This window comes from Macaca fascicularis, chromosome Y (genome assembly GCF_037993035.2).
Source record: "Macaca fascicularis isolate 582-1 chromosome Y, T2T-MFA8v1.1".
NCBI classification, from domain to species: Eukaryota; Metazoa; Chordata; class Mammalia; order Primates; family Cercopithecidae; genus Macaca; species Macaca fascicularis.
In genome coordinates, this window is record NC_132903.1 from 4325586 (window position 1) to 4351096 (window position 25511).

Consider the following 25511-nt stretch of genomic DNA (forward strand, 5'->3'; position numbering starts at 1 on the left):
TAAACTCAGGAGGCAGAGGTTGAAGTGAGGTGAGAGCGTACCACGGTACTCCAGCCTGGGTGACAGAGTGAGACTCCATCTGAAAAGAAAAAAAAAGTTTTGGTCATGTTTTTTTTTTTTTGAGCCAGAGTCTCGCTCTGCCTCCCAGGCTGGAGTGCAGTGGAACAATCCCAGCTCACTGCAAGCTCCACCTTCCAGGTTCACGCCATTCTCCTGCCTCAGCCTCCCAAGTAGCTGGGACTACAGGTGCCCACCACCATGCCCAGATAATTTTTGTATTTTTAGTAGAGATGGGGTTTCACCTTGTTAGCCAGGATAGTCTCGATCTGCTTACCTCATGATCCGCCCACCTTGGCCTCCCAAAGTGCTGGGATTACAGGTGTGAGCCACCATGCCCGGTCTTGGTCACGTTTATACTCAGACTGTTTATCTTTTACTTATGTTGATAGGAACTAAATACAGAAATCAAAAATTTTAACTGCAGTAAATGGTTCTCCAGTTTCTACATTTCTTCCCTTCAGTGGTCTGAAATAGTTTGAGTTTCAGATTGTAGTGTATCATTTATGGAGATTACAGACACTTGCTTCTGCCTTTCAAGATCTAATGAATCACACCATCTAGGCATTCCCATCTGGGTAGCTATACTTGTAGTAGAATCTCCATGTGGATTGTTCACCAATACCAGGTTAAGAGCCACTACTGGAAGGAAATTGGAAATTAAGTCCTACTTTTATAGCTCATTCAACCCCCCATAGGGTGTTGAATCTAAAATAGATAGAGATGGCTCATCATACTGACAAAAAAGTAAATGAGGCCAACAGAACATAAAATTTCAAGTTAGGTCACCCACCTTTGTGCTTGGTTGCTTGTGCTTTATGTTGTCTCAGCACTGTACTGTGGCATGCATGGGTATGCCTACTTTTTCTATGCAGTGAGCTTTTCCAGGGCAGGAACTGGGTATTATTTATTTCTGTAACACAAATATCAGATACAGAGCAAAGCATATAGAAACATGTTAGACATTAGTAAAGCAGCTGTATTTGAGATTATGACCTTTGGAGCTTTTGTGTATGCTCCTGTTCCTTCCACAACTAGTCTTAATAACCATATTTATTTTTAATAATTGTGATAACATTACATGGACTATCTCATGTAATCTGAGAAAATGCATTGTCCTCACAAGAAGATACTGAGTCCTAGGAAGACCAAGTAACTTACTCCCCTGAAGTTACTTATGGCAGAGCACTCATTTGTCTTTAGTCCTGTCTACTTGACCAAACTTTACTATATTACACTACCTCTAATTTTTTTTAACTATTCTTTTATAATAACTTATCTGTGAAATATTTTATCATAACCCATCTGTGAAATGAGGACTAATATTAAAAATTAACTGCTTTGGAAGTAAGAAGTATGAAAAAATGAATAGCATTTCATTTACTAACTTTTGGTATTTGTTTCAACTTCTTTCATTATACTATCAAAGTTAGATTAGCTCATCAATGTCTTTTGGTCTCTAGAGTAATGTTGATCCCCGAGATGATGTATTTGGATATCCTCATCAATTTGAAGACAAACCAGCTTTAAGTAAGACAGAAGATAGGAAAGAGTACAATATTGGTGTCCTAAGACACCTTCAGATCATCTTTGGTCATTTAGCTGCTTCCCGACTACAATACTATGTACCCAGAGGATTTTGGAAACAGTTCAGGTAAATTATGGGTGGATGATCATTTAAGTTTCATAAAAACCTCAATACAGTAAACTTCTAAAATGTATCTTAGAATAATTAGTTTTGTATTTAATATTTAAACTATACTAATGTTCTAACTATCCTTCTTGGTCATAGTTTTTTTTAATTATACCAGTAGAAAGAGGGAAAATTTGTCACAGTAAAGAAAGGCACTGTATTCTTTAATCTCTTAAGACACAATTTACTTCTTCATTTTGGAGGACTTACCAATTATATAAAATCAGCCAGGCACAGTGGCTCATGGCTGTCAGCCCAGCACTTTGGAAACCCAAAGCTGGCAGATCACCCAAGGTCAGGAGTTCAAGACCAGCCTGACCAACATGGAGAAACCCTGTCTCTACCAAAAATACAAAATTTGCCAGATGTGGTGGCGCATGCCTGTAATCCCAGCTACTTGGAAGGCTGAAGCAGGAGAATCGCTTGAACCCAGGAGATAGAGGTTGCAGTGAGCCAAGGTTGTGCCATTGCACTCTAGCCTGGGCAACAAGAGGAAACTGCATCTCAAAAAAATTACATAAAAGCAAAATACTAAAATGTAGTCATTCCCTTGCTTAAACAGCTCTCTGCAAAAGCAAATGTGAAATATATTGTTTTATCTATATAGATTTTTTATATATTTCTAACATTTTTCTTTAAAAAGATGATCATGGTACATTATCACATATAATAAAAATTATTTTATAAGCTTGGAAGACATGACAAAACTCTGACTCTACAAAAAAATACAAAAAGTAGTCAGGCATGGTAATATGAGCCTTGTAGTCTCAGCTCCTTTGAAGGGTGGAAAATCATTTCATTCACTAACTTTTGGTGTTAGTTTCTTTCAGCTTCTTGCATTATAAGTTAGATTAGTGCATTAATGATATCTTTTGGTCTCTGGAGCAGTGTTGATCCCCAAGATGATGTATCATACTCACCTTGAACACCAGCATTACTCATAAACAAATGGACATTTTCACCACTAGAAAGGAAGTCCCCCTTCCTAGCCTGGCAAGAAAAATTATATGTGTATATTATATATAATTATATACTGTGTATATTATATGTAATTATAACTATTTTTATATATGGGTATATTTTTCTTTACAAATTTGTAAAGTAATAATTCCCTAACATCCTTCAAAAGTGACCAATAAAATCTGGCCTCTTTAGATTTGGAAAACCTCAATTAGGCCAGCTGCAGTGGCTCACACTAATAGCCCCATCACTTTGGGAGGCCAAGGCAAGCAGATCTCTTGAGCCCATGAGTTCAAGACCACCCTAGGCAACATGGCAAAACCCCATCTCTACTAAAAATGCAAAAACTTAGCTGGGTGTGGTGGCCTGTGCCAGTAGTCCCAACTACTGAGGGAGGATCACCTCAACTGTGATGGAGCCACTGCCCTCCAGGCTGAGTATCAGAGTGAGACCCTGTCTCAAGAAACAAAGAGCTCAGTTACATCTTAAACTTATCTTTTTTTGTTCGTTTGTTTCACCTGTTTTATCAAGGCCTACTTTCTGTCATACATGGTACTAAACACTGTAGCACAACTTTTTACCATATACTGTAATACGTGCTCTTCCTAGTGTGTAGAAAAATACTGCTGTCCCTCATAAGAATTTAGAGTTCTTTCAACAAGGTACTTCCTGGATAGCTCAGAGGTAGGAAAGGAAAGGCTTCTTCTGATTTCTGAGCTGCTTTTTCTGTTTCATTTATGGCAGCAACCCTTATATGTATTAGCATATCACTTTCATTTCTTTTGAAAGTCACAAACTTATAGTACACTGACTCCCCATTATGTCTCTCAGTATAAATTTCTATATTCTATAGTTGAGCTGTAAGCCTAGGTTATAATTATAAATGCATACATTTATAATTCTTTTTTCTTCTTTCAGTTATATAACTTCAGATGTGCCTTGCTCTCCTTTTTACCTGTTTCAGCTATTTTTTCTTTCCCTAGCTTATGCTTTCTTTACCTCAAGACTTTTTTCTGCAATCTAGTCAGCATTTCTGTTCTTGTTCTTCCAATTTACTATAACACTTTTAAGTTTCTATCTTCAAATCTTGTACTTAATTTATGTGTGTGCATATATGTGTGATAATTGAATACATAGTTACATAATTATATACATTATAGAGGAATTTCATACACACGTATATAGATATGTATCATTTTGCTTCTTTATAATTTGTATTTAAATGTATTAAGCTATAATGTGTTTGTACTTAAATATGTATGTTTTTGTCTGCTCGGTGATTCTCTCCAAATAAGTGTGGAGCTCACAATTTGTCCTAACACATTTGTGTTACACACAATCTAGACACATAGGTTCCTAATACATTTTTTTCTTTTGTGGTAAAGTTCTTATAAAATTCACCATTTCAACCATTTAATAGTGTACAATTCAGTGGTTTTTGGTACATTCAGAATTTTTTGTGAAAGTATCATTTGGTTCCAGAACATTTTCATTATCATTTGGTTATTATCATTTGATATTTCATTATCATTTCACTATCATTTGGTTCCAGAACATTTTCATCACTAAAAAAGAGGTTCCCTGCTCATTAAAGAGTCAGCCCATTTTTCTCTTCTTCCCACCCTGGCAACAAAAAATTACTTTTCTCTCTATATAGGTTTGCATATTTTTTATATTTCTTGTAATTTAATCACAGAATATGTGGCCTTTCTGTCTAGCATGTTGTGTTAAACATGGTGTGTTTAAAGTATGTACATTCTGTAACATGTATTGGCACTTTGTTCTTTTTATGGCTGAATTATATTTCATTGTATGACTAGACCACGTTTTGTTTATTTATCCACTGATTAACTTTGGATGGTTTCTGTCTTTGAGCTATTGTGAATAGTGCCCTGTGAAAATTCATGAACACATTTATGTGTGGATGCATGTTTCATTTCATTTCTTTTTGGAGTAGACCTAGAAATGCAGTTACTGGGTCATGTCATAATTCTATGTCTGACTTTTTGTGGAACCACCAAATTGCTTTCCAAAGTTCCTGTAAGAATTTTACATTTTCTTTTCTTTTCTTTTCTTTTTTTTTTTTTTTTTTCTTGAGAAGGAGTCTCGCTCTGTTACCCAGGCTGGAGTGCAGTGGTGCAATCTCAGTTCACGGCAGCCTTTACCTCCCACGTTCAAGCAACTCTCCAGCCTCCTCCTCCCTGCCTCATCCTCCTGAGTAGCTAGAACTACAGGCATGCTCCACCAGCACTCCACCACAGCTAATTTTTGTATTTTCAGTAAAGACAGGGTTTTTAGTAGAGAAGAGGTTTGGCCATGTTGGCTAGGCTGGTCTCAAACGCCAGACCGCAGATGATCCATCAACCTTGGCCTCCCAAAGTACTGATATTACGGGTGTGAGCCACCAGGTCTGGCCCAGATATTTACATTTTCTGTCAGCAAGTTATGAAGGTTACAGTTTCTCTACATCTGTCAACACCTATTACCTTACTTTTAAGTATATCCATCCTGAAATATGTGAAGTATATCTTCTTTTGAATTTCATTTGCATTTCCCTAATGACTGTTAAGTACTGTTGAGCATTTTTTCATGTACTTATTAGTAATTTCTGTACTTTTTTGAGGAAATGTCTATTGAAATACTTTTCTCATTTTTTGATTGCCTTTTGTTGTTGGGTTGTAAGACTTCTTTGTATCTTTTTTGTGTATTTGTGATAGTAGGCCCTTGGAGATAAGTTATTTAGAAATATTTTCTCCCATCTGTGGATTATCCTCTCAGTATCTTTATAGTGCACTTTATGCATAAGAGGTTTCTTCTTTTTTTTTTTTTTTTTTTTTTTTTTTCAGAGAGTCACTATGTCACCCAGGCTGGATTGCAGTGGTGCAATCTTGGCTCACTGCAACCTCTGCCTCCCAGATTGAAGCAATTCTCCTGTCTCAGCCTCCCAAGTAGCTAAGACTACAGGCCCATGCCACCATACCCAGCTAATTTTTGTGTTTTTAGTAGAGATGGGGTTTTACCACATTGGCCAGGCTGGTCTTGAACTTCTGACCGACCTCAGGTGATCCACCTACCTTGACCTCCCAAAGTCCTGGGATTACAGACCATAGCGCCCAGTCAAGAGTTTTAAATTTCGATGAAATCATAGTTGGCTTTTTTTTTCTTTTCATTTTCAGGCTCCTCCTGTAATTTACTATTTTAATCATGGCAGAATGTGCATAACATAAAAATTCACCATTTTGATAGATTTTAGTTGTCCAGGTCACTGGCATTATATACCTTTATACCACTATATCCAAAGGTTTGTCATCTTTTTGTTTTGAGATGGGGTCTCGCTCTGTCGCCGTGCTGCAGTGCGGTAGCGTGATCTCGGTTCACTGCAACCTCCACCTCCCGGGTTCAAGCAATTGTCCTGCCTCAGCCTCCAGAGTAGCTGGGATTATAGGTGCCTGCCAAGACGCCCAGCCAATTTTTGTATTTTTAGTAGAGACGTGCTTTCACCATGTTGGCCGGGATGGTCTGGAACTCCTAACTTCAGGTAATCTGCCTGGGTTGGCCTCCCAAAATGCTGGGATTACAGGCTGAGCCACTGCACCCTGCCAGTTTTTCTTCTTTTAAATTGAAACTTTATATTCATTAGTAATAAGTCTCTCATATCCCTGTATTAATTTTGGGGTGCTGATTTGGAAACTTTATTGAATTATTTTATCACAGTGATGTATGCTTGCATGTAATCTTTAGGATTTTGATTTGGATGCTTTTTGTTTCTTATTTCTTTAATGATTGTTCTAGGAGAATTACTTTGTCAAATAGAAGTGGTAAAAATGGATATATTTGGGTTGTTCCTGGTCTTAGAGGAAAAGTTTAATCTTTCATCATTAGAACCTTACCTTAGACCAGCTTGTCCAACCTGCCTCATTTTGTTGTTATGTTTTGTTTTGTTTTAGGCTAAAAGCAGCCTGAAGCCATGGGTTTTTAGTTTCTGTGTCTAGTGATAAGGTGAAAGAGGGTGAGGAAGGAACTTTGCCAGCCCATCAAGAAACAGAAACTCAGAACCCATGAGTATATTCTCTCCCTTGGACAATCCTGCCTTAGACCATGTTTAAATATTGACTCAATATGAACCAAAGCTAAACATAAGAAATAAAATTGTAAAAGTTTAAGGGGGAAATTTATGGTATTGGATTTGGCAGTGATTTCTTTGATTACATCAAAAGTACAGACAACAGAAAAAAAAGTAGATAAAGAATATGTTAAGTCATATTGTGATGTCCAGTGAAAATATATCTTAGTAGTTACTGGGATATACATTTATTCTCACAAGAAAGGAAACTTGTGAGGAAATTTTTGAATTCTATTCAAAGTTTTGGCAGAAAAGTAGTTAAAACACAGGGACACATGGAATTGCAAGACATAATACAAATGGAAAATGGCATATATAGAAGTCTTATTTTTCTTTCCTAGTTTCTTTAAATTTCTATGAGTATTGAAAGTAAAAATAACATTAAGGGGTAATTATGTATGGTTTTAGTATGTTTGACAATTGCATATGGAGAAAAGTAAATGTTTATTATCTGGCTGTGAAGCTTCTGTATCTTAATGGAAGTGATAAAATATTAACACTGTGATAATATAATTCATAAAGTAACTATATAATTTATATGTATATTCTATATATGTATTTACATACATATATTTGTGTGTGTATATGTAAAATTACACAGACATAGCTAAACATACATAAATAGGTACAACTAAAACCTAGAGAAATCTAATTTAAGATTTTGGCTTGTACCAATAATAGTATCCTAATTGTGATATTATATTACATAGTTTTGCAAGATGCTGTTGCTGGGGAAATTGGGTAAAAGATATCTTTATTATTTATTAAAATAGAGAAAACAGTATCTCTGTTATTTCTTAAAATTTCATGTGATTTTACAATTATCTCAACTTTAAAAAAAAAAATCCAAGCCTAGAAAAAGAGAATAGGAAATCACTAACCAAGAAAAGTTGAAAGAACCATCCCAAGTAACTTTGGAAAACAGTGTATTGAGTAGGTACTGTGAAGCTAAATAAAAAGAACTGTACAGAAATACTAATCGCTGCAATTCTAGTTCCAAGTGTTACCAATTCTAGAACTACTTTAGATGTTTATTAGGGGTGAACAAATCTAGTATAGATAATAACAGCCAGGATTGTAATTTTTGTAAAGATAAGTTACAGGTAAGGGAAGGTAGATGACTTGAGTGAACACTGGTATTCAGTTGCAGTCATGTTTATTTTCAACTACATATGTGGTGTGATATGTATGTATGCTTCTTGGTGGTTTTGTTTTTATTTGTTTGTTTGTTTGTTTTGAGACAGAGTCTTGCTCTGTAACCCAGGCTGGAATGCAGTGGTGCAGTCTCAGCTCACTGCAGCCTCCACCTGACAGATTCAAATGATTCTTCTGCCTCAGCCTGCCAAATAGCTGGGATCACGGGTACCCATTACCAGGCCCAGCTAATTTTTTTTTTATTTTTAGTAGAGATGGGGTTTCACCATGTTGGCTAGTTGGTCTCGAACTCCTGACATCAAGTGATCTGCCCCCATCAGCCCCCCAAAGTGCTGTGATTACAGCTTGAGCTGAGCCATCATGCTGTCCTGTATATATGTTTTTAAGTTTAGACACATACATACAGATACGTATAGCAATAGAGATGTGTGTGTGTGAGCATTGATGTGGTATACACAAATCTATTTCCAAGTTCTGTACACTGAGAATGTCTAAAAATAATGACCCCAATAACATAAGTATCTAGCAGTTGGTATCTAGAGCTTAATTTGTAAATACCATTTTCCGATAAAAGAAACCAGATCTACTTGGAAAGTTGGTTTGTTCCTAGGCAGGAGCAGATGACTATGAGCATATTGACCTAGATGCAAGCCATTAAGGAAGTTGTCAAAAAAGAAAAGAAATAATATCAAGTAGGCATAGGAACCAACTGAAAAGCTCTCATGTTTAATATTGAAACAATTTTAGGAAAAAGATAAATAATAGATTGTAACACTTAGCATAAATACTCATACTGATGTAAGCAAATAACTGTATAAGTAAATAAATGAAGGAAAGAGAGTAACACCATTAGAGCATCACAGTAGTAACTGATGCAAGAAAGATTCACTGATGATTACCAAAATTAGTGGGGAATAGTTGAATGGTAAACAGTATATTTTCTTTCTTTTTTTTAATATGGAGTTTTGCTCTTGTTGCCCAGGTTCAAGTTTAATGGCATGATCTCAACTAACCACAACCTCCGCTTTTCAGGTTCAAGCGATTTTCCTGCCTCATCCTCCTGAGTAGCTGGGATTACAGGCATCTGCCACCATGCCCAGCTAATTTTTTGTAATTTTAGTAGAGATGGGGTTTCACCATGTTAGTGAGGCTGGTCTCAAACTCCAGACCTTGGGTGATCCACCAGCCTCAGCCTCCCAAAGTGCTGGAATTACAGGCATGAGCCACCATGCCCGGCCAGTAAACAGTATATTTTCATGTAGGAATTATTAACTTGTTTTTTGCCTTAAAACTAGGGGAGCAACTGGGTGTGGTGGCTCATGCCTGTAATCCCAGCCCTTTGGGAGGCGAAGGTGGGCGGATCACTCAAGCCCAGGAGTTCACCACCAGCCTGGCCAACATGGTGAAACCTCCGTCTCTCCTAAAAATATAGAAATTAGCTGGGCATGGTAGTGCATACCTGTAGTCCTAGCTACTAAGGAAGCTGAGGGAAGAAGATCACTTGAGCCTGGTAGGTTGAGGCTGCAATGAGCTGTGACTGTATCACTGCACTCCAGCCTGGACAATAGGGCAAGATTCTATCTCAAAAAAAAGAAAAATGAAAAAAAAAAAAAAGGAAAGAAAAAATACAGTGGAGAAAATAGTAAATTAAAACCGAAACAAGCAAAGATATTTCAGAAGTACTAGAAACCAATGAAGTTGGGGCGGGGGTGCGGGAAAGAGTAATAAAGAAAGAAACTTTAGAGTAGTGCCAAAAATGAAAACGATACGTTTTTACTTCTTGTCAATTTGAAGTAATTTGGACTTAATTTGCCTCCTTTGGTGAAAAAAAATTTTTTTTAATATACGGATAAAGTACATTAAACTATGGCTTCAACACATAGATATCAGACAAAAAAGGAATATTATTCTTGAAATAGGAAACAAATGAGAGCCCTGCAGTAGCCTTAGACTACAGTGTAGGGTGGGACATTGAGTCGGAACAATGGAATTCCTGACTTGAAACATTGTGGAGAATCCAAGGAGACTAAAGCATCTAAGGTTTGTGGTAGTACATTGGAGAGCTGCATTAATTCTAGTAATCTTTATTTCTCCTTGAATATTCAAGAGAGAACTAAGCACTACATGTAAGTCCGGAAACAATTTGGGGTAAGGAAAGAAACACATGAAAGAATTAGAGGAAACAGTTAAGATTCTCATAAGAACAGGAAAAATAGCTGTTCCTCCCAGCCACATTAGATGATTCTGAATTCATAGATATTGACACGTGTGACTTCATCAAAAGGAAAGCTGTTTTCTCTTCCAAAGACATTAAGAAAATGAGAAGACAAGGCATACCATGGGAAAATATTTGGAAAATACATAACAAAGCATTTCCTAACTCTATATTAAAAAGCACGTAATTAAAATTCTTAAAATATTTGAAAACTTAACCAAAGATGATAAATGGTATAAAACTGTTCAACATTATTATTCATTAGGGGTTTTTATGTTAAAACCACAACAGATACAACTACACCCCTGTTTTTTTCTAATGCTGGTTTGGATCAGGAGCACATGATACTCAACCATTTACTGATAGAATTTTCCAAAGTTATGATCCTTTGGAAAACTGCCAGTTTCTTACAAACTTATTCATAAACTTAATGTACAACTAAGCAGGCTGACTCCTGGATATTTACCAAAATGAAAACTAAGGTATATTCTGTATGTGGGTATTTATAGTGGCTTTTTCAGCAGTGGTAAGTTGCTTGTGTCCCAGCAATTTTGGGAACAACTTTTGTCCCTTGAATGGCTAATAGATAAATAAACTCTGGTACATTCATATGTTGAAATGCAACACAGCATAGAAAAAGGATTAAGCTATTGACACACTGAGCTTAATTAAAGGTTCACTTTCATTATGCTAAAGGAAAGCCTCAAATATACATCTAACATATACAAGTCTGACAAAGATGATGCAAGAAAATTATAGAACAGTATCCATTGATACTGGTCTGTAATTGCAAAATTCCACAACAAAATACTAGCAAATCCAAGTCAGCAGCATGTTAAAAGAATATTATATCATGACCAAGTGGGGTTTATTCTAAGAATATGTGGATGATTCAACATGTGAAACTAATCAGTGTAATATACAACCTTAATAAATGAGCAGAAAAAAGCACATTGTCGTCTCAATTGAGACTGAGAAAGCATTTAACAGAACTGAACTTCCTTTCCTGATACAAAACATGCAATAAATACAGAACAGAAGGAAACTGCCTCAGCTTAGTAAGAGCCGTATTTAAAAAACTCTGAGCAAGGGTATTTGTAATATAAAGCTTTTAATCTAAGATAACGAACAAGGCAAAGCTGCGCACTTATACCCCTGCTGTTTAATATACTACTGGTAGTCCTACCCAGCACAATTAGGCAAGAAAAAGGAAGAGGCATCCACACTGGAAAAGGAGTAGAAAAATTATCTCTGTTTACACATGCTGTGATCTTACATGTATTATAAATTTCTGAAGATACTCCTATGAAAACTGTTGGAGTAAATAATTGAATTAGGTAAAGTAGCAGAATGCAAAGTCGGACAAAAATTGGTTGCATTTCTGTACAGCAACAGTAAACAGTCCCAAAAAGAATATGAAAACATTTATATAGCCATCAAAAAAATATATATACTTAGGTATTAATTCAACCAAGGTGGTTAAAGATTTATATTGCTCTGCCATGTAAGATGTGCTTGCTTCCCCTTCACTGTCCACCATGATGTTAAGTGTCCTAAGGCCTCTCAGTCTTGCTTCCTTACAGCCATGTTGAACTGAGTCAGTTAAACTTCTTTTCTGTATAAATGACCCAGTTTCAGTACTTAACAGCAGTGTGAAAACAGACTAATATGAGCAAAAGATTTGAGTAAATGTTTTTTCAAGAAACATACAAATGGCTCCTGGCCGGGCGCGGTGGCTCAAGCCTGTAATCCCAGCACTTTGGGAGGCCGAGACGGGCCGATCACGAGGTCAGGAGATCGAGACCATCCCGGCTAACACGGTGAAACCCCGTGTCTACTAAAAAATACAAAAAATTAGCCGGGCGTGGTGGCGGCGCCTGTAGTCCCAGCTACTCGGGAGGGTGAGGCAGGAGAATGGCGGGAACCCGGGAGGCGGAGCTTGCAGTGAGCTGAGATCCGGCCACTGCACTCCAGCCCGGGCGGCAGAGACTCCGTCTCAAAAAAAAAAAAAAGTTAGAAGGACAGCTGGGTGTGGTGGCTCACGCTTGTAATCCCAGCACTTTGGGAGGTCAAGAGTTTGAGACCAGCCTGGTCAACATGGTGAAACCGTGTCTCTACTAAAAATACAAAAATTAGCCACAATGGTGGCACACACCTGTAATCCCAGCTTTTCAGGAGGCCAAGGCAGGAGAATCGCTTGAACTTGGGAAGCAGAGGTGGCAGTGAGCCAAGATTGCGCCACTGCACTCTGGTTTTGACAACAGAGCAAGACTCTGTCTGAAAAATAAGTAAGAAAAAGTAGAATTACCATATGCTCCAGCAGTTTTTCTTATTTCCCAAAACCTTTGGGTTTATACCCAAAGGATTTGAAAGCAGGGTTTCAAAAGAATTAGTGTACACTCGGTAGTCATAGTGACATTCACAGTTGATAAATGGAAAAATGTTTTTGGTGTGCATTATCTGATAAGTTGATAAATGTATATACATATTATGAAATACTATTCACCATTGAAGGAAATACTGTAATAGGCTACAGTGTAGATGAGCCTTGAGAACATTATGCTAAGTGAAATAAGCCAATTATAAAAACACAAATTATATTAGATCCCACTTATGTGAGATTGTATTTATAGGTACCAAAAGAAGGCTGATTTTCAGAGGTTGTCGATAGGAAGTTTTTAGGAGTTTTTTAGGAGTTGTTTAATAGGTATAATTTCAGTTTTGCAAGATGAAGAGAGGTCTGAGATGGATGGTGGTGATGGTTGTACAGCAGCCATCATGAATGTTCTTTTTTTGGGGGTGGGGACGGAGTCCTGCTCTGTCGCCCAGGCTGGAGTACAGTGGCACAATCTCAGCTCACTGCAAGCTCCGCCTCCTGCGTTCACGCCATTCTCCTGCCCCAGCCTCCCAAGTAGCTGGGACTACAGGTGCCCGCCACTACACCCGGCTAATTTTTTGTGTTTTTAGTAGAGACGAGGTTTCACTGCGTTAGCCAAGATGGTCTTAATCTCCTGACCTTGTCATCTGCCTGCCTTGGCCTCCCAAAGTGCTGAGATTACAGGCGTGAGTCACAGCAGTTGGCCATGAATGTTCTTAATTACACTAAACTTTACACTTTAATGATTTAAAAAGTAAATATTGTGTTGTATTTATTTGACCACAGTAATACTAATTAGAAAAAAAAGAATAAAGGCACATTCCAGTTCATCAGTATTCTTAAAGGGTGGCTTTAAAATAGAATGAATACTCCAGATTTGGCACCAGATTTCTCTTTATGTAAAACACATTAGCATTTTACCCCATTATTAGTTACATTGTCCTGTTGATTTGTAGTGACGAACTAAAATCTGGTTTTGTAAAGAATCCTAGTTGTGCTGTACTCCTCTCCATTTAATTTGCTGTCATATTTCTAAATTAATCAGATTTTACATTTTTCCTAATTAGATTTAATGTATTTTTTAAAAAACATAAAAAGTAAATTATGTAAACGCCATTACAATAATAAAAAGGAGGGAAACACTAAATCTTTATGGTTTCCTGTATATAACATTCTGGAAAAGGCTACTCCAGATTTGTGAAGAACAGATCAGTGGTTGCCAGGAATTAATAGCAGGAGATTCATTTGGCTTACAAAGTGCTGCTATTAGGAAATTTTGGAAGGTATTTAAGGGATTGTTTGATATTCCAATTGTGGTGGTTACACAGCTGGCTGCCATTTGTAAAACTCACATCCTATGGCTTCAACAGAGTACCTTCTATTGTATGTGAATTTTATGTATTAGTATTTAAAATTTATTTTTAAATTTACAACAATTTTTTAATTGTGAAAGTTCACCACAAAGAAAAACATAGTGTACCACCTTAGCAAATTCAAAATATTGCCATACATTTTGCTAAAAATGACATTTTCTGATGCTTATTATTATGAAAATATTGTTAGATGTTCTTGATAGCTTCCAGAACAACCTCTTCCAAGGCAGCATTAGTTCTCATTTTCTATACTCACCATTGGTATTTTCTTAGGATTGGTTCACCTTTTATGCCTACGTTTACTCTAGAACAGGGAAAACCTTTCACTTTTCACTTGGAAAAATTGCTTTCATGGGCAATGTTAACTAAGTAGTAGGATCTTTTCACTATATCACCAAAGTAAGCAGAATAAAGTTTTAAGGCAGTAGTTATAGCATCTACATAAGCATTAGGTTCTTTCTCGTGTAAATGTCATTTTTTACTTGAATTGAAAGTGTTTGTTGAATATACTATGCTCTATAAAGCAAACATTCTAAACCTACTATGCAGCTTAGTCACACCATTTGTGATAACTTTTTGACACTGTAGTTTCATTATTACTGTAAGCACTTCGATTGTGTTGCCTCTGCAAACATAATGCACATTTCTCCTTTCTGTGTAGTTTAAAATCTCAGCTTACGTTTCTGTCATTGTTATTTTTGTTGTTATAAAATATGGATATTCTAGGCATGTATTACATTACTCATTTCATTTCCTTCTTAGGCTTTGGGGTGAACCTGTTAATCTCCGTGAACAACATGATGCCTTAGAGTTTTTTAATTCTTTGGTGGATAGTTTAGATGAAGCTTTAAAAGCTTTAGGACACCCAGCTATACTAAGTAAAGTCCTAGGAGGCTCATTTGCTGATCAGAAGATCTGCCAAGGCTGCCCACATAGGTAAGTGCTAATTATGTTTTTAATGTGTACTTCATAGTTTTTTTAAAAATAATAATGTAAATCTTTCATTAGTACTTACGTAAAAGCAGAATGTACCAAATGCCTAGGACTGTGAATGAATTACATTCATATGCATACTACACTATTCTGATTTTATTCTTCCCAGGAACGTTTGGTTACTACTTTATTACTTTCTCAATTCATTCTTGTTTGCTTCGTCTTACCCTATGTCTTAAAATGGCATTTTCCATAAATCAACACTTATTCTTTAAATAGACATTTTCTTTTTATGTTCTAACTAGCAATCAGAATATTAAAATGGAACTTCCAAACATAATTGGCAAAACTGGAGTAGTAACCCATTATTCATGGTTTCACTTTCCACATCATTGTTCACTTCGGGAGGCTGAGGCGGGTGGATCACGAGGTCAGGAGATTGAAACCATCCTGGCCAGCATGGTGAAACCCTGCCTGTAGAAAAATGCAAAAATTAACTGAGTGCGGTAGCATGTGCCTGTAATACCAGCTACTCTCAAAAAAAAAGTGGAAGATCCCAGAAATAAACAATTTACAAGTTTTAAACTGTGTCCCATTCTAAATAGTGTGATCAAATTTGGGGCTGTCCTGCTTTGTCCTTATCAGGATGTGAATCATCCCTTTTTCCAGCATATCCATATTGTCTTTGTGCCTGTTAGCCACTTAGTTGCTGTCTCAGTTGTCAGATTGACTGGCAAAGTATCACACAACTTACGTTCAAATACCTCTTATTTTACTTAGTAATATTCTGGTAATTCAGACATGCCAAACAAAAGGCTAAGAGCAGCTCCTAATCTAATCCTGTGCATCATTTATAAATTGAACATAATCAAACTTAAGTTACGTATGTTTAGGAAGAAAACATAGTATATACACAGTATATAGAGTTCAGTGCTGTCTGAGGTGTTAGCCATCTCCTGGGGGTTTTGAAACGTATCTCCGGAGGAGATAACAATTAAATGACTTAAATTACTGTCAATTCTTACTATTCTTGGGAAGTGTTACATATGCTTGCACATCAAACCACTTAGCAAGATTTGACAAGACAGGAAACAGTACAAATATCTGTAACATAAATAAAATATATATTCTAACTAAACTTCTTGTTAGCGTCCCAAGACTTCTGTATTATAAGGCATGGGGGTTGTTTTGTATTGTATTGTTCTTTGAAATAGAGTCTCGGTCTGTCACCCAGGTTGGAATGCAGGGGCGCAATCACAGCTCACTGCAGCCTCAACTTTCCAAGCTCAAGCAGTCCTCTCACCTCAGCCTCCTAAGTAGCTAGCACTATAGTCACATGCCATAACACCCAGCTAAATTTTGTATTCCTTGTAGAATTAGGGTTTCACCATGTTTCTCCGGCTGCACTCGAGCTCCAGGCTCAAGCTTTCCTCCTGCCTCAACCTCCCAAAGTGCTGGGATTACAGGCATGAGCCTCTACACCTTGCCAGAGTATCACTTTTAATTGTAGTAACTTTTAATTATTTTATTCTTTAAGATAGCCTTATTCTCCACTATGGGGTGGTTCGTGATCAGAAGCAACTTGCATAAGTCATTTACAAATGTAATTTTACTTTTGTGACTGTCTTGTTTTTCCTGAATAAATGAAAAGTTTCCAACTGTGAGAAACTGGCCAGGGGCGGTGGCTAACACCTGTAATCCCAGCACTTTGGGAGGCCAACACTGGCAGATCACTTGATGTCAGGATTTCGAGATCAGCCTGACCAACATGGTAAAACTCCATTTCTACTAAAAATACAAAAAACTTAGCTGGGCATGGTGACAGGCTCCTGTAATCCCAGCTACTCAGGAGGCTGAGGCAGGAAAATCACTTGAAGCCAGGAGGCAGAGGTTGCAGTGAGCCGAGATTGCACGACTGTACTCTAGACTGTGCAACAGAGTGAGATACTGTTTAGACATTTTGAAAATAATGGTTAGATGAATGGATTTGATGGTTGACATGCCTGCCCCATCTTATTTTCTGAGTTTGTAGGAAATTACCATAATCTGTGATGCTGTCTCAGTCTTGCATTATTTACTCTCTACTCCATTTGTTTGTTTGTTTGTTTAAGACCAGGGTATCATTATGTTTCCTGGCTGAAGTATAGTGATTATTCAAAAGTGTGATCATAGCGCACAACACCTTCAAACTCCTGGCCTCAAGTGACCCTCCTATCTCAGCCTTTTGAGTAGCTGGCACTACAGGCAAATGCCACACCACACCTGGCTCTCTCCTTATGTTTATGACTTTATAGACAAGAACACCAGAAGCATTTAAGCATGATAAGTGTTTGAACTTACTCATTAGGAAAGTGTTTATGACACAAATTGAGGGACACTTAAAAATAAAGTACTTTAATGGTTTAGAATAGGCTTTTTTTAGAGTTTGATTAGTTCTTATTTTTACCTCTTCATGAATTACTGTTTAAACAGATAATATGTGTCATAGTGTGATAAAACATAAAGAACTTAAGAAGTAAGGCCACACAAGCTGGTTTTCAAAGCATCACTCCACCTCATAAACTGTATCAAATTAATTCTTTTTGACTTCTGTACCCAACCCCATTGTCTTAGCTTTAAAGTAGGGATGGATATGTACCTCTAACGTGGCTTTTATGAAGGTAAAGATGAGCTGTAATCTGTGTAAGGAATCTAATACAGTGCCTAGTACAAAATAAGCAACTGATAAAAGACTTATTAATAACATTGTGGCCGGGTGCCTGTAATCCCAGCACTTTGGGAGGCCGAGGCGGGCGGATCACAAGGTCAGGAGATCAAGACCACGGTGAAACCCCGTCTCTACTAAAAATACAAAAAATTAGCCGGGCGCAGTTGTGGGCGCCTGTAGTCCCAGCTACTCGGGAGGCTGAGGCAGGAGAATGGCGTGAACCCGGGAGGCGGAGCTTGCAGTGAGCCGAGATCGCGCCACTGCACTCCAGCCTGGGCTGGGCGACAGAGCGAGACTCCGTCTCAAAAAAAAAAAAAAAAAAAAAAAAAATAACATTGTATGATTAATGTATTTGACATGATGTGTTAAATACTGCATATGTATTTTTCATCAAGTTCACAATTAAGGAAAAGATTTACTTATTGATTGTTACTTTTGAAACAGAGTCTTGTTCTGTCTCCCAGGCACTCGAGTGCAGTGGTGCAATCTCAGCTCACTGCATCTTCTGCCTCCTGGGTTCAAGTGATTCACCTGCCTCAGCCTCCCAAGTAACTGAGATTACGGTCATATGCCACCACTGGCTACTTTACATATATATATATACTTTTTTTTTTTTTTTTTTTTAGTGGAGATAGGATTTCACCATGTTGGCCAAGCTGGTCATGAACTCCTGACTTGTGGTGATCCACCTGCTTTGGGCTCCCAAAGTGCTGAGATTACAGGCATGAGCTATGGCACCCAGAAGGATAAGATTTAGAAACCAGGCTGGGCACGATGGCTCACATATGTAATCCTAGAACTTAGGGAGGACGAGGCGGAAGGATCACTTGACCCCAGGAGTTGAAGACCAGCATAGGCAACAGCAAGAACCCATCTCTACAAAAAAAAAAAAAAAAATTGCCTGGGCATGGTGATACCCACTTGTAGGCCTAGCTGCTAGGGAGGCTGAGGTGGGAAAATCACCAAGGGCAGCTGTCCCCAACCTTCTAGCACAAGGGACCAGTTCTATGGAATATCATTTTTTTCACAGACTGAGGATGAGGGGATAGTAGTGGGGTGACTCGAGTGTCTTGTATTTATTGTGCACTTTATTTCTGTTATTATTACATTATAGTATGTAATGAAATAATTATACATCTCACCATAATGACCATAATGTAGAATCAGTGGGAGCTCTGAGCTTGTTTTCCTGCAGCTAGACGGTCCCATCTGGAGGCAATGGGAGACAGTAATAGATTATCACACTTTGGATTCTTACAAGGAGTGCGCAACCTACATCGCTCACGTGTAGTTCATAGTAGGATTCTTGCTCCTATGAGAATCTAATGCTGTCCCTGATGTGACAGGAGATGAAGCTCCGTTGGTAGTGCTAGCCGTGGGGAGTGGTTGAAATATAGATTAAGCTTCACCAGCTTGCCCACCACTCACTGGCTGCAGTGCGGCCTGGTTCCCAGTAGGACACATACCAGTACTGGCTGGGGATCCCTGGAATACCCCCAGGAGTTCAAGGCTACGGTGAGCTATGATTGTGCCACTGTACTCCAGTCTGAGCAAGACCCTGTCTCTAAAAAATTAAAAAAAAAAAAAAAACCTAAACCTATAGAATACATTCTTTTAATTTGTTTCATTCATATTATCTTTAGGTATGAATGTGAAGAATCTTTTACAACTTTGAATGTGGACATTAGAAATCATCAAAATCTTCTTGATTCTTTGGAACAGTATATCAAAGGAGATTTATTGGAAGGTGCAAATGCATATCGTTGCGAAAAATGTGATAAAAAGGTATTTTTTTTTTACTTTTGAAAAGTAATGATTGCATTGAACAGAACAGAAAGACATTGGAGTTGTTTATGCTCATCTTCACAATTAACTTCTGCTTTAGCTCTGCTGTTACAGTGGTAGCAGAGAGGTGGTCAAGATGATAACCGGTTTAAAGCTAAATAATATTGACAAAATATAGTGGCAGACTAGGAAAAAAAAAACAAAACATTTTTATTGGGTGAATAATTTTGAAAGTCACAGAATCTCACAAGTTTTTCCATCTCTGCCCTTTAATCAATTGCAATTGAGTGCTTCAATCTTGAAGAGTTGATAGTAGAAAACATTATTTTCTTACTCTAGTTTTCTCTTGAAGTAGGGAAGTTTGCTAATTTTATTTGGTTATATCAGATTTTCACAACCACATGTATTTTCACAAACAGATCTCGTTTTTTTTTTTATTTTTTATTTTATCTTATTTTTTTGAGATGGATTGTTGCACTGTCATGTGGATTGGAGTGCAATTGGCATAATCTTGGCTCACTGCAACCTCTGCCTCTGGGTTCAAGCAGTTCTCCCACCTCAGCCTCCCAAGTAGCTGAGATTACAGGCCCCTGCCAGCGCACCTGGCTAAGTTTTTGTATTTTTAGTAGAGACGGGGTTTCACTATGTTGGCCAGGCTGGTCTTGAACTCCTGACCTCGTGATCTGCCTGCCTTAGCCTCCCAAAGTGCTGGAAACACAGGCGTGAGCCACTGCGCCTGGCCCAGATTTCATTTTTTAGGCCTAGCCAGTTAATTTTTATCTCTGGCACTTAGTTTGGGAGATGGAATGATAACATGTCTTTGACGATACTATACATTAAATCATGTATATATTTTCCTTGACCTTCATAACCCCTCATCTTCAAGCTGCCTGCGTTGTTTTGAACTTACACACCATTTAGATCGTGGTTTGTTATAAAGCCATACTGCCTGTTACCCACACTTCTGACACTTGGGACAATTTCTTCTTACCCTTTCTGCTACTCTTAATCCACATATTTTAAAATAATTATATATAGGTAGTACCTTTTTATAAGACAGGATTAAATTCATTAATATGTGTGCAGCACTTAGTATATTACCTGGTTTTTAACTGCTATAAACATTAGGTGCTATTAAAATTGCTTATCGTATGTCTTCAGTTTACTCACAGCAAATTCTGTTGATTAACATAAAAGAAAACATCAGAGGAGTAACACAGTCAAGTAATAGTGGCCATATGGAACCACATAGCCATCAGTGTATTTATCAGCAATGTTTTCCAGTTTGCAAGAAATGAGGACCTTTCATTTCCATAGCTTCTGCAAACACCGATTCCTCTAAACATGTATTAAAAATATTTGAAAACAAAAAATAGCAGTACTACAATAAAAAGTAATATAAATTAAAAAACCATTACAGTGTAATAACCATTTACATAGCATACTTAATACATTGTATTAAGTAAGTTATGTAGAGATGGATTAAACTGTACAGGAGGATGTCTGTAGATGATATGTAAATACTGCCCCATTTAAAATCAGAAACTTGAGCAGACACAGATTTTGATATTTATGTCCCCTACAGATACCAAAAGATAAGTATATTTATATATTTTTAGCTTTGGTAAGTAAGGATTAAGTCAGTTATGACGTAATTACCCTGATGGTGTTTATTATTATTTAATCATCTGTTTATAAATAAATTTAAATAGATCATAAACTTTAAAATTAACATGAAATTGTTTTAGTTTCTGTTCTGGTTACAAGAGAACATCTGTTTATATTCTCTGTTTATTATAGGTTGACACAGTAAAGCGCCTGCTAATTAAAAAATTGCCTCAGGTTCTTGCTATCCAACTCAAACGATTTGACTATGACTGGGAAAGAGAATGTGCAATTAAATTCAATGATTATTTTGAATTTCCTCGAGAGCTGGATATGGGACCTTACACAGTAACAGGTGTTGCAAAGCTGGAAAGGGATAATATAAACTCAGAAAATCAGTTGATTGAACAGAAAGAGCAGTCTGAAAATGAAACTACAGGAGGCACAAAGTACAGACTTATAGGTGTGCTTGTACACAGTGGTCAAGCAAGCGGTGGGCATTATTATTCTTACATCATTCAAAGGAATGGTAAAGATGATGAGAAAGATCACTGGTATAAGTTTGATGATGGAGATGTGTCAGAATGCAAAATGGATGATGATGAAGAAATGAAAAATCAGTGTTTTGGTGGAGAGTACATGGGAGAAGTATTTGATCACATGATGAAGCGCATGTCATATAGGCGGCAGAAGAGGTGGTGGAATGCTTACATACTTTTTTATGAACAAATGGATATGATAGATGAAGATGATGAGATGATAAGATATATATCAGAGCTAACTATTGCAAGACCCCATCAGATCATTATGTCACCAGCCATTGAGAGAAGTGTACGGAAACAAAATGTGCAATTTATGCATAACCGAATGCAATATAGTTTAGAGTATTTTCAGTTTGTGAAAAAACTGCTTACATGTAATGGTGTTTATTTAAACCTTGCTCCAGGTAAGCTTTGGAAGTAGCTTCTTACTAATAAAGAATAGTTTTTATTTGGCATCTAGGATTTCTTACAAGGCATCAAATGTGTTTTATCTTTTTCTTCAGTTTTCTTTTATTTTTTCATAGAATCTTTAGCCTCATTTTATATGACTGTGTTGGCTTTTTTGGTTTAGTTATTTTAAAATGAAAAATCTAGGATATCTGTACCTTTGAAGAGTGATTCTTAATATATGGAAATACAGAAAAGCATTTATTATAGTAATTACTATTTTTTACTCAAGCATTAGTTTGAAATACGGGTTAGGGAAGTGGTAAGATAATCACTAAGAATTAACTAAGATTTTTTAACATGGAGTTTGAAGATAAAAATGTTTTTAACCATATATGTACTTTTTATTTAAAGGGCAGGATTATTTGTTGCCTGAAGCAGAAGAAATTACTATGATTAGTATTCAGCTTGCTGCTAGATTCCTCTTTACCACTGGATTTCATACCAAGAAAATAGTTCGTGGTCCTGCCAGTGACTGGTACATGGCTTTGGATTTCATTCATATAGTACTTATAGTTGTTTTAGTTCTTTATTATACTGTTTTATTTTTTCCTAACCATGAAAATATCATTTCAAATGTCAAATATAGAATAAAAATCTTGGCAATAGTCATGAGATAAATCTTATTAAAATTAAAATTGCCTAATCTAAATATGCCTTTAAAGATTGGCTCCTACTTCTGTGAATTTGTATCACATCTTAGTCTATTTCATCATTAAATTATTTTATTTTTACTAGATGAGGTAAGTTCTCACCTATAGTTAAAAAGGTAGATGATTTTTTTTTTTTTTTGAGACGGAGTCTCGCTCTGCCACCCAGGCTGGAGTGCAGTGGCCGGATCTCAGCTCACTGCAAGCTCCGCCTCCCGGGTTCACGCCATTCTCCTGCCTCAGCCTCCCGAGTAGCTGGGACTACAGGCGCCTGCCACCTCGCCCGGCTAAGTTTTTGTATTTTTAGTAGAGACGGGGTTTCACTGTGTTAGCCAGGATGGTCTCGATCTCCTGACCTCGTGATCTGCCCGTCTCGGCCTCCCAAAGTGCTGGGATTACAGGCTTGAGCCACCTCGCCCGGCCGATAAAGTAGATGATTTTTAAGTCAGGTGTGGTGGCCCATACCTGTAATCCCAACACTTCGGGAGGCCAAGGTGGCAGAACTTGAGGCCAGGCATTTAAGACCAGCTTGGGCAACATAGTGAACCTCATCTCACCAAAAGGTAAATTACCTAGGTGTGGTGACTCACCTGTAATCCTAGCACTTTAGGATCCACCTAATCCACCACAGGCTGGGATGGATGGATCAGTTTAGGCCTGGAGTTTGAGGCTAGCCTAGGCAACATAGCAAAATCCCCTCTATACAAAAAAAAAGTAAAATAATTAGCTAGATCTAGTAGCTTATTCATGTAGAGCCAGCTACTTGGGAGGCTGAGGCAGTAGGATTGTTTGAGCCCAGGAGTTTGAAGCTGAAGTTAGCTATAATTGCACCACTGCATTTATTCCAGCTTGGTCAGTAGAGACTCTGCCTCTTTAAAAATTAAAAAAAGACAATTTTAAAATGGCTGTGTAGTTTGAAGTTACTATTTATAAAAGTATGGGATATATTGTAATACCTTGATTTAACAACTCTTAGCATTGTTTCTATTGAAAGATACTTAAAGAAATGTTACTGCACTGGGGAGAGTTTGATCATGGATTTGCAGAGAGCTACACTTATTTTGTATTTCATTCATTTTTTTGACTCTTGTACTAAAGTCACAAAGCTTTATCAGTCTGATATTTGTACTAAAACCAACTGACCATTAATTGGAGAGAACATCTTAGATCACTGTTTGGTTCATAAAAATATGTTTCTTCAATATAGCAAGCAAAATAAACACATTACTAAAATTTGACATTCATAGATGTTTCTGTTTTAGGTATGATGCACTGTGCATTCTCCTCCGTCACAGCAAGAATGTACGTTTTTGGTTTGCTCATAATGTCCTTTTTAATGTATCAAATCGCTTCTCTGAATACCTTCTGGAGTGCCCTAGTGCAGAAGTGAGGGGTGCATTTGCAAAACTTATAGTGTTTATTGCACACTTTTCCTTGAAAGATGGGTCTTGTCCTTCTCCTTTTGCATCTCCAGGACTTTCTAGTCAGGTAATTGCATGGCTTCTTTTTTTAAAAAAGCAAGTAAATACTTAGAAGTAAATTCTGTTTTCTGCAAATTCACATCAGCAAAGTTATGTTCCTCTCTTTGATGTATTCGCCATAAACAAATGCATACATACATTATAACACCTGTAAGTTTGTAAAATTATTTCATGGTAATAGTGATTGCTGGGCATTCTGAAAAAGAAGAGAAATTCCTTTTGTGTATTCAATTATTTAGTTATTTCATAAATCCTTAAGTTTTACATTTTTAAGATTTGCGTTTATTAAAAGCAAATTAAAAGCTTTTTAGTGAAACACTGTAACATGAAATTGAAATTAGTGATAATGTAAATAAATAATGCACTTACATTCTTCTGTTGAAGTTGCGGGGTTTTTTGTTTGCTTGTTTGTTTTACAATTACAGCAATATACAAGATCTACAATGAAGTCTACCTGAGCTCTTCATTCTCTCTCTCAAAGAACAACTATATTTAATAATTTTCTTTCTGAAAGATTTGCTATGTATATGAACAAGACCTTTCATATGCAAATAAAAGCTGTTTCTGCATCTTGATGCTGATAAAATAATACTTCATGTTTCACAGGCATGTGATAACTTGAGTTTGAGTGACCACTTACTAAGAGCCACACTAAATCTCTTGAGAAGGGAAGTGTCAGATCATGGACGTCATTTACAGCAATATTTTAATTTGTTTGTAATGTATGCCAATTTAGGTAAGAATTTTTCATAAATATATTAATGATTGTTTCCATTTTAAATATTAAATATGAAGCCCATTTTAATCAAGTGATTACATGTAATTTGTTCTGAAGTAGAAGCAATATACCATATTCATATTCTCAAAATGCATTGCAAATTTTCTGTGTAACTTTAATGGCATTTCTCATATTATATGGTAATTTATGCACTTGTTTTACTTCTTTGATAATCTTTAAGATCAGATACTTTGTCTGATTGATGTTATCTCTTAATGTTGCTTTTTGAAAAATACTGGCTTCCTGGTCATATCCCACACCATCTGAATCAGAATTCCTAGGGCTTGGATAAGGAATCCATATTTCTAAAGGACCCAGAGTGGTTGTGTTGCTTGTCAAGTTTAAGAATTATTTCTTTGAAGAATTTGACACATACATATGTTTTTGTTAAAATAAACTGAGTTGAAATTAGTAATAATGCAGATATATAATCCACTTTAATTCTTCTGTTGATATTGATATTAATATCAATTAAGAAATGTGATTTTCAGTATATCTTTCTTAGGGTAGCCTGCTTTTTCTGACATCAACCTATTTATTTCTTCTTTTGAGTGCCTCTAGAATGCTTACCTAAAAAATTCTGTCTTACTCCATTGTGTTTGATGGTTTTTAAAATATTTGCCTTACTCC

The 25511-nt window shown here is 36.8% G+C and overlaps 1 protein-coding gene across 35 annotated transcripts in view; it reads left to right on the forward strand.

The window, feature by feature from the left end:
- The window catches only part of USP9Y (ubiquitin specific peptidase 9 Y-linked), a 211552-nt gene that overhangs the window by 169345 nt on the left and 16696 nt on the right, over nt 1–25511 (forward strand). For 34 of the 35 annotated variants that reach the window (XM_074030450.1, XM_074030458.1, XM_074030467.1 and 31 more), the window contains 7 exons: nt 1521–1711; nt 14716–14889; nt 19237–19378; nt 21179–21929; nt 22327–22450; nt 23885–24110; nt 24710–24839. In XM_074030450.1, coding sequence (XP_073886551.1) covers nt 1521–1711; nt 14716–14889; nt 19237–19378; nt 21179–21929; nt 22327–22450; nt 23885–24110; nt 24710–24839 — 1738 coding nt within the window. The remainder of the gene's footprint in view (nt 1–1520; nt 1712–14715; nt 14890–19236; nt 19379–21178; nt 21930–22326; nt 22451–23884; nt 24111–24709; nt 24840–25511) is intronic. The other variant, XM_074030468.1, reaches the window with a different exon arrangement.